The sequence below is a fragment of the Crocodylus siamensis genome, chromosome 2 (assembly GCF_052110815.1).
Source record: "Crocodylus siamensis isolate JL-2025a chromosome 2, ASM5211081v1, whole genome shotgun sequence".
NCBI lineage: Eukaryota > Metazoa > Chordata > Crocodylia > Crocodylidae > Crocodylus > Crocodylus siamensis.
The window spans coordinates 171,114,006-171,124,122 of record NC_143396.1 but is presented as its reverse complement, the minus strand read 5'-3'; the positions used below and the strand labels follow the sequence as shown (position 1 = coordinate 171,124,122).

The 10,117-nt window shown below is 48.3% G+C and overlaps 1 protein-coding gene across 5 annotated transcripts in view; it reads right to left on the bottom strand.

Annotated features, from left to right (window-relative positions):
• The window catches only part of MYRF (myelin regulatory factor), a 124,571-nt gene that overhangs the window by 13,094 nt on the left and 101,360 nt on the right, over window positions 1–10,117 (bottom strand). For 4 of the 5 annotated variants that reach the window (XM_090032281.1, XM_090032280.1, XM_090032284.1 and 1 more), the window contains 7 exons: window positions 6,710–6,792; window positions 6,283–6,444; window positions 4,645–4,938; window positions 2,779–2,866; window positions 2,083–2,157; window positions 1,243–1,345; window positions 44–118 (listed from right to left, as the gene is read on the bottom strand). In XM_090032281.1, the coding sequence (XP_089888407.1) occupies window positions 44–118; window positions 1,243–1,345; window positions 2,083–2,157; window positions 2,779–2,866; window positions 4,645–4,938; window positions 6,283–6,444; window positions 6,710–6,792 (880 nt within the window). The remainder of the gene's footprint in view (window positions 1–43; window positions 119–1,242; window positions 1,346–2,082; window positions 2,158–2,778; window positions 2,867–4,644; window positions 4,939–6,282; window positions 6,445–6,709; window positions 6,793–10,117) is intronic. The other variant, XM_090032282.1, reaches the window with a different exon arrangement.

Below are 10,117 nucleotides of genomic sequence, written 5' to 3'. Positions count from 1 at the left end.
TGCCCTAGACAGCAGAGAATGTAAAGCACATCTTCATACTTACAGGCCAGGCTACCCGAAAGTGGTAGGTGAATTCCTGGAATGACAGCATTACTATAGGCCAACGGTGCATCCTTTCCTAAAGGGAAGGAGAAGACATGGCCACTGAATTCTTGGAGCAGACCTCAAGGACCATCTAGTTCCACTTCTGAACAGATGAAAGAGCTGTGGCTCCTAAACAACTGCACGTAGCTCACATACAAAGCTGAATCACCAATGTTTGGTGTTAGGCACCCTTGGTGACACAGATATAAAACATTTGGCTCCACTGCATTGGCTTCTCAGGCATCATCCTGCAAAACCCAAAGAAAGGACTGGGGTCCCAGACACCAGTGGTGGAACTGGAGTGATGTGTGGGAGGGAACCCAAAATCCTGCACTGGCCATTAGAGAAACATGTCCGGCTGCAGAAGTGCCAGAGCAAGGGAGGTTGGCTGAGCTGACAGCAATTTGTTTGCAAAGGTGCCATGCTCACACTGCCTTACAAAATGCTAGGTAAGGAGATTTGCCTATGCATGGGTTTAAATGATTTAAGCTAAAACCTGGATACCCCATTTGTAAACCTGTGGCTGGTGGAGTGGCCTCTTTATTAGGGTAGCTGCAGGGTGGGAGGAGGCAAAGAATGATTGCCTGTAGAAAGAGGAGGGCTAAATGTCCTGTCCTACAGATTTAATGAGAAAATACAGAAATCACACCACTAAATTAGTAGGTGCAGACAGAGCAGTCAGTGAAAGGAAAGGGGTCAGGAATAAGGAAACAAATGGTACTAAAGAAGATGGTGTCACAGACAGTAGTGCAGGGGGAACAGCAGCAGGATAAGGAAGGAAAGGACACTGTTAATGTAAACCCAGTGGCCAGAGGCTTGTATGGGTATAGGAATAGAAGAATATAAGAAGTTAACATGACAACAGTGTCCCTGAGGTTGGGGGAGGTTTGCTGAAGGCTTTGAGGCTGTTGCGCTGCACAGTATCCAGGGCCCTGCCTGTAGCCTAATTCAAGGGGTTTTGGCAGAAGTGAGGTAATTCCCTCACCTTGTGGGGCTGGAGACAAAGCAGCTCACTGAGAACCAGGGTCAACTGGCTGACCCCAAGCTTGGTGTCACTGCAGCTAGACTGCTCCCCAAGCCAGAGCTTGCTCAAGTCTGTTCATTGTGTTTTGCAGCGTAGACATGGCCTCTGTCCTTTGAGGAATGCCACATCCCTACCTGGGTCCCTGTTGTACTGGTGGAGCTGTCGACACTCACGGCGTCCTGACACGGGCTGCTGGAGTCAATGCCACAAAGGTAGATGGACACAGCTGAAGAGGCACTGGAGAGATGTGCATGAAGTGAGACAGGAAGCTACCACCAGAGGAGGTTGCTGGCTCTGAAACAGAACCCCAGCAGCTTCCCACTCCCTCCACTGTTACCCCAGCTCTACAGCCCACCCAGTAATTAGCTTCTCATGACCTGCCCTTTCCACCACATCCGTGTAGTCTGCTCCACTCATAGCTACCTCCCAACCTGCCCCTTCAAACAACGGTCTCTCCTTTCATACAGCTACACCCCTCCCCACAAAAACTGCTCCTTCCCATCTCGCCCCCTGCATGCCTTGCCCCACAAATTGCCCCTTCTCATCAGTCCCAGAAAGAACTACTTAGTTTTCTCATGCACCTTTACCCTTATGCCCCATCAGAGCCAGACTTTTCATACAGTACTCCATTACCCATCACTTCCCCCTCACACACTACACACCCGCCTTCATAGTGCCCCCCATACCATTCTCTTCCTTCTCCCAATATTAGTTCTTGAACCATGACCCTGCAATCTGATTATTCCCACTGCTCAGAGTAGAACCTGTTCCCCTACTCACAATGAAACGTGCCTCCTCTTCCCACTCTGCCCCTCTTCTTTTGCACCCATGCCCTTATTAGCCCTTTGTGCCTTCTCCACTCAGATTGTCACTCTGTTAGTCCCCTGCTTCCATGAGGTCACTGCTAAATTCTTCCCTGCAGCCCCCACTCTCTCAGGAATGGAAACCAACAGAAGGCAAGCCCCTTGACTCACTTCATCTCCAAGGTCATGTTGGTGTTCACTGCTGTGAGCTGGCTGATGGGAATGCGGTAGGTGAGGTTTCCCATCCTGTGGGGACAAATCAAGAAAGACCAAGGTTTAACATCAATACAACCTACTTCAGGGAAAGGTCCATAGGGAAGGGCATCCTGCACCCTCCAGCAAAGCAAAGCGGCCATCACCTAGTAGGGCTGTGCAGCCTTTTTGAGCAGAAAAGAATCCTCTGATCCTACTTTGGCTCAGCCTGATGGCCTCTTCTCACCAGTTCCAACAAAACTCTAGTGAGGAGCTGGGCCCAAGGATCAGCCATGAGTAATAGACCCTTCCACCCATCCCATGAGGCCTCAGACAGCAGCAACTCAAAGTCTTTAGAGGCCTACGGACCTCATGGAATGGGCTGGAGGAGTGACTCAGACCACTCCCTACTGGGACAGAAGAGTACATCCTAACCATTACTGAGCTGGGCAGTAATGAATCTCCTTGTTGGCATTGTCAACAGAGAAGCCAAGGATTGAGGGTGTGATGGAGAATGAACAAGAAGGCCAAGGCAGGCTATGGCACAGTAGCTGGGCTGTGTCAGGGAAGCCAGATTAGCTGAACCTGTCCTATGCATAACAAGAGCTTCCATCCGCTGTGCAGGCATTTTTGCTGCCATCAATGCTGGGCAGAATGAACCAGCCCCTCACTCACCTGCATGTGTCACTAGTTGCACAGTACTGGGACGTGATGGCCATGCCGATTTCTACAATCTGTATGGAGTGGAGTAAAGGACTTGAGCCTGCAAGACAGGGGAGAGGTTACAAAGGAGCTGAAAGTATCCACCAGTCTGAGAAGAGGCAGAGAAGTTAGGGTTGGGAGGGACATCCGTGAAGCCAGCTCTCCCCACCACTGTCACATTATGGATTCCTTCATCCTCATCACTAATTCCCCATCTCCCTCCACCTCCACCAGGCTGTGCTTGGTTCCTGCCTGCATTATCTCACTGACAAAGGGCAGCCTGGTGCTCTGCTGTAAGGGCTACAGCCAGTGTCTTCCAACAAATTCCGTCCCTTCACAAGCAACTGCCAGTTTTTGGAAAAGCCATGTGCTCACAGGCCCTGGAGGCTTCTAGGTGAGCTGGGACGCTTGTCCCTTGGAAAATAAAGTCTCTTGCATCTTGGGTGCACAACACTTCTCAGAGGAGCCTGAGAGTTAGTTCCTGAATCCCCATCCAAACTCCCTTAGGCCACCCAGAACATCCTAGCCTCACCCCCTCTGGCTCTACACATAGCTCCCTGTACCACCACTTCTCCACCTATCAGAACAGGGGGCCTGCTCTGCCTCTGTGACATCAACCCTGAGCCTCTCTGTTGTGCTGGCAGAGGAGACAGAACCAGGAAAAGATTCTTCCCCAGCTCCCTCTTGGACTTGAGCTGTCCTCTTATAGCTTCTTCACCTCTGCTACAGGAGTCGGGGTAGAACACACTTGGGATTGCGATAAGCCTTCTCCATATCCCCAAAGAGTTAGACATGTCCTTCAAACCCAGCCCAGTCTGCAGACCATTGTGGTAGTGGCCACACCTTTTGCTCTGGCACCATCATGTGCCTAAAGTTGCATATTTCAGTTGTCCATTTAGTACTTGGGTTTGTTGTGGAAACTGTTAAATGAGCTGGGAGGCTGGGGGTTGATGTGGCAGAGGCAGGGAGCTGAGAGAACTCAAGGCAGGAAGTAGCATATAGGGACTGGATGCACTTTGAGCATCTGGCATTTCTGAAAACTTTATCTCTAGGGTTTTAAAGACCCTCATCCCCCCAAGGGCTTTAAAAGCACTAGGGGAAAATTCAGAGCTGGTGTAAGCAGATGCAGCTCCACTGAAGTCCACCAAGTGGTGCTACAGCCTGGATAGTCACGTGCGAATGGGCAGGCATGCACCATGACCTGGCAGCTCTTGTCTTTGAGACCCAGTGTAACCCACTAGTTCTGTTTGATGGTGCAGGGAGGTAAGGGAGTGTCAACCTGACAGCCATCATGACAGCCATCATGTTGGGGAAGCAGCAATGGGTGTTACACCATGTGCTCTCGATTTCTTCTGCCGACCTCTCAAACTCAGCCTGTGTGGTTGTGGAATGTGATGGAGTGAGATGCTGTCTCAGTACCAAGGCCATCACTTTGGTATTGGGTACTCTGTCAAGATTTCTGTTACACCTAGGCAGGACAGGGAGAGTGGAACCCCCCAGATAGTCGTAAGTGTAGCCAAAGTGTGGGGGAACAGAGGTCAGCAGGTCTAGGTCTGGAATGTGCTGTGTGAGATAGAAGGTATTAAGGGTTCTGTCAGGGGGGTATAGCTCAGTCAAAGAGGGGGCTCTGGTATTCACAACAGCTTTGGCTTCTGTGAGAAGGTGCAGGGAGACAGTTTAAGTTGTGTGGGACTGAGGTATAGGTTCAGGTTTAAAGATCAAAGTGATGGGGGGCAGGGGATTGAGATAAGTGACCTACCACTAAGATGTCTCAGGTTATCCATTATCACATGAATTTAACCAAACAGAGTGCAGAGCGGAGAGGGGAGGTCCACTTACCCTCCTGACTGGCACCTGCCACCTGGGGCCGCTCACTCCCTGATGGGCTGACGCTGCGTTGCTGCCGGGCCTGCCCTTGTGGGAAACTGTTGCGGGACAGTGAAAGCTGGGAGATGTACTTGGACTTGCTCTGGATGTGGGTGAAGGGGGAGGATGGGCTGGCGTTAGGGCTGCCAAAGCCCTGTGATCTCTCAGAGTTCTTTGTCCACTTTGTGTGGGACATCACTTTCCCAGTGATGCCCCTGGATTTGGCTTTGATGTTTGTCACTGGCAGAAGTGATGTGTGGCTTTGGTCTGTGGGGAGAAGAAGATAAGCGACTGCGCTCAGAGAGCGGGGAGGCTGAGCTCAAAGACAGAATTACCACTGCTCCACAGCCAGGCAGATCTCCCCACTGGGCATAGATATCTGAGACCAAATGCTTCTCCAACCATATAGGGTGTGAGCTCAACTCAGAGGACATGTAGCTCATAACCAGAAAGAAATGGAGTTGTCTACCCCCCACCCCTCCCTCGTGGTGTCTTCCTACCCCTGTAATGAGGTGAGCCCATCCCCACCCCTACGTGCCTGAAGTAAACTCCAGAGCTATAGAAGGCCATGTGGATGTGAGGTCTGCTCTGGAAGCAGCAATCAGAGGACCCCTGACAAGGGAAGTCCAGACTCCCAGGGTGAAAGCAAAGTCCTGCGGTCCAGGCAAGTGCAGTGTTTAATGGTCAATGAATGACAGCATTGGCCAGGGCCAACTGCCCCAGGGCTGCTGAGTGATATCATGCCCGGGGCAGATGCTTTTCACATTGAAGCACCAGACAGAGAAGAATGGAGAAAGCTGGCTCCTGAGCAGCTAACAGTAAGGCATGGCTAATGGCCCATCCAGCCTTGGCTCCAAATTAACACAGACATGGGGGTTGCAATACATGGTGGGGATGAAGCACTCAACCCCCATGATGTTTTCAGCCCATGTAGCCCAATGTCTCCCAGAGTGGCAGTACAGACGCTGAGGGGAAGAGTATTTATGCACTGCCTGTCCAGACTAACCTGCCCCCTACCCCTCCTCCTTTACACCTTCCAGGATTCAGACATCTAGGAAGACCAAACTCAAGAGACTGCAGCCCTAATTATCATATTTCACGCCCACTGATGGACCTGTCCTCCATGAATCTGCCCAGTCCCATTTTGAACATGGTTAAATTAGCAGCCTCCCTAATATCTTGCGACAATGATGTCCACAAGTTAATTACATGCTGTGTGAAAAAGTTCTTGTTTGTTTTAAACCTGCTACCTAAGAATGTCATCTTACATCCCATAGTTCTAGTACTGTGAGAGCAAGTAAATACCAGTAGTAAATCCCTATTTACTTTCTCCACATCATTCAAGATTTTATAGACCTCTATCATATTCGACTTTAGTTGCGTCTGCTCTAAACTAAAGTCCTAGCCTATTTAGTTTCTCCTCGTACAGAACCCTCTCCATACCCCTAATCATCCCTCATCTGTCCTTCTTCTACCTCTACTAAATCCCAGAACTGCATGCAGGTGTGGGTATATCATGGGTTTATACAATGGTATAATAACATTTTCTCTTTTGTTTTCAATTCCATTTTTAGTAATTCCCAACATCCTATTTGCATGGGCTGTGCTTACCTGTCCGGTTGGTGGCATGTGTGGGGCTGGTCTCAGAGACAGCAACAGAGGATGCATTAGTAGGAGTAGCAGAACAGCAGGTGGAGAAGCATGGAGGACTGAAGCATGCTAGCACACTTTGGCTGGACATGCCATGTGGCAAGTTGTGCATGTTTGTTGTGACTGCAAGACAAAGAGGGAGATTGAGTGAGCCAGCCCCAGAAGGGCAAGACAGCATCAGCAGCACTGACAGCCATGGTCTGAGACATGGCTACTCCCATTCATCAAAGTTCAGTCCCTGTGGGCCCCCTTTGCTGTGACATAGCCATATCATCTCTGGCATATGACAACCCTCAGGAACCACCAGTGCTGAGAGAAGGCTATATTTTATGCACTAAATTATATCAGAGTATCTAGGAACCAATACTAGCCCTATCATGGTACATACTGTGTAAGGGGGCTCCGTTGCTGGGTGCACTGGGTGACATAGTAGAACGTACAACCTCTGTCTTGTCAAAGTTCTGATTTGATCTGAAATGCAGGAAAGTGTGCATTAGAGGGCAGGATGCAGCCACCAACGATGCTTGTCTACACCTGGAGGGAAGGCAGGTAAGAAGGGGCTGTGCAGTGATGATGAGGGTGTGGAGTGACAGCAAGAGCAGGAATGGAAATGGGGAAGAATGAAGGTTAGCAAGAGACAGCAGGGAAGGAAAGGGGAAGAATGCCAGATTGGAGAAAGAAAAGAAGGAAACAGTATGGGGGAGGGGGTCAGGACACCAGGACTACCACAGCAGGTCACACAGGGGTCCAGCTGCCTCCAAGGTCTGACCGCGAGAAGTACCATGTGCTTCAGACAGAGCCCTCTTTGATTGATTATGGCACAGCCTGGCCATGAGAAGGTGTTTTCTCATCCCCAATCAGTCAGGGGTCAGTATGAGTTTTCACATCCTTTCTTGGGCTGCCTTAAGTAACCATACAGTGTACTTACCTGTATACACGCTTAGGCTTTGCTCAAACCCTACCCACACCCCTGGTCTCTATCACTACTGTCCCATGAGCTCATTAGACTTTGTGTGATGGGTCTCCTAGCCCTTTCAACTGTCCTGCCCTTTCCATTTTGGTGAATGCCCCCTCACACTTGGACTGTTAGAATGAAATGAGAAAAGAAGTGTTCAGTCTACTACCTCTGCCCTGTTCACTAGCTTATACTTTCCTCTCTAGCATTCATCTTTTCTCCAAACTGAACAGTCCCATCCATTTCGTCCCATCTCTTTGAATGACTTTGGATTTTCCTGTACTGTTCCCTGCCCACATCACTTTCCTTCTTGACATACTATGATCAGGACTGATGACAACAGATCCTGAGATGGGGAAAGCATGAGGGCAGCAGAACTAGGATGCTAGATTTCAAAAAGGCAGATTTCAACTGACTTAAGAAGTTAGTAGGCATGGTGCCATAGGAAGACAGACTGAAAGATAGAGGTGCCTAGGAGGGCTAGAAGCTTCTAAAGGGCACAGTCTTGGAAGCCCAACAAGAAACTGTTCCAACATGATGAAAGCAGAAGAAGGAGAGTAAGAGGCCAATGTGGCTGCTTAAGGAGCTTCTAGAATGCCTCAAATGCAAAAGAAAAGCATACGGCCAATGGAAGAAAAATGGCAGGTCACCAAGGAAGTGTACCAGAAAATAGCAAAAAACTGCAGAACAAAATCAGGAAGGCAAAGATATAGAATGAGCTGTACCTGGTGAGGAAGGTTAAAGACAACAAGAAGAGGTTCCATAAGCATCTTGGCCAGAAGAGAAAGACCAAGGAAGCTGTGAGTCCCCACTGTTAAATACCCAAGGGGAACTCTTAACAGAAGACGCAAAGGCAGAGCTACTCAAAAACTATTTTGCCTCAGTGTTCCCAAAATAATTATGGTGCAACCAGGCACTTAATAAAGATTATCTGAATAAGGAAGGAGGCAAGTTGAGGGATGGGTTAGCAAAAGAGACAGTCAGAGAGCTTTTGATGAGTCTGAACAAATTTAAGCAAGCAGGTCCTTGTGAACTTCATCCCGGGGTACTGAAGGAATTGGCAGTGGATATGTTGGAGCCCACGGCAATAATATTTGGAAAGTTGCAGGAGACAGACAAGGTACCAGATGACTAGGAAAAGGCTAATGTAGTGCCCCTTTTTAAAAAAAGGCAATAAGGAAGACCCAGGGAACTAGACTACACTTAGCCTCACCTCAATACCTGGGAAATTATTGGAGCATATCCAACAGAAGTCCATTTGCAAGCATCTGGAGGAGAAAAGACTGATAAAAAGAACCCATCTTGGATTTACTAAGAACCAATCATGTCAAACAAACTTTCTCCTTCTTTGACAAAGTAACTACTTGAATGGATGAAGGGAATACTGTGGATATAGCCTATTTGGACTTCACTAAGGCTTTTGACAAGATCCCAAATGAGCTTCTTATAAACAGATTGGAGAAATGTAGGCTAGATAAAACTGCTGTAAGGTGAAAAACCAACTAGCTCAACAGCCGCATGCAAAGGGTAATTATAAATGGATCTATGTCAGAACTGCAGAAGGTTTTGAGTGGAGTCCCACAAGGGCCTGTCCTGGGCCAAGTGCTGTTCACCTCATTTATTCAATGGGTAATTTGGGTACTGATATAGAAAATTTCTTGAAGAAGTTTGGAGACAATACAAAACTGGGAAGGACTGCAAGCACACTGGAGGATGGGAGCACAGTTCAGAAGGTTCTCAAAAAATAGCACAGCTGAGCTGGAATTAACAAGATGAAGTTCAGTGCTAACAAATGCCAGGTGCTACACCTTGGGAAGAATGATCAAAAATACAAATACAGTATGGGTGACACCTGGCTGGATGGCAGCACTACAGAGAAGAATCTGGAAACCTTGGTGGGTCATAGATTCACTATGAATCTGCAGTGTGATGCCATGTAAGGTAAATAAGGTTTTGGGATGCATCAGTAGAAGCATTAGGTGCAAGACACAGAAGGTGATCACACCTCTCAGCTCAGCACTGGCTAGGCCTTATCTTGAGTAGTGTGTGCAGTTTTGGGCCTCACAGTTTAAAAAGGAGGAGGAGAAATTAGAGTCCAGGGGCAGCCAACAAAATGGTGTTGCCTCTCTGCTCAGAGTCAGACTCTGTTCACCTTATTTGGAGGCAGGAAGGAATTTTACCCCATGGTCAGACAAGTACAGGCTGTGGGGGGGTTTGCCTTTGGGGTCACTGCCCTCTTCCTCAGATCTCTCAAATGTATTTTAACAACCATTACAGCAGCAGGACATTGGCTGCCATAGCCCTTTGGCTTTACCTGTGACAGGTTAGGGTGTTATGTCAGGGCTGACTAGTTTTGCTAAGAGGTGAGACAATGGATTTGTATAGAATGGGCTGGATAGGCATAATCCTGCCTCAGGCAGAGAGCTGGACTGGATAACCTCTGGAGGTCCCTTCCTGCCATACTACTGTTAAGATTCTATGACAGGACAGTAAGGAAGAGCAAGCTATTCATTAATACAACAGCATCAGATAAGGCTGTTGGGATTAGTCTCCAGTACGATTCCCTTACAGCCTTCACACTTCCTTTGGTGTACAGCTGCTTACTGAGCAGAGGTATTCCAATGAGCTTTCTACAATGATACCCTGGTATTTTCCTTGCCAGGTCACATTTAGAGTGCAAGAAGGCTATATCTATTCTTTCTTCCCACACAGCCTGCTTTGTGTATATCAACACCACATTTCTTTTACCATCATATTCTCTATCCACCCCCTCACTTGCTTCAATCATTCTCAGAGTTCCTTGCCATCTTCCCTAGTCAAAGCAGTGTTGCATCTTCTGCT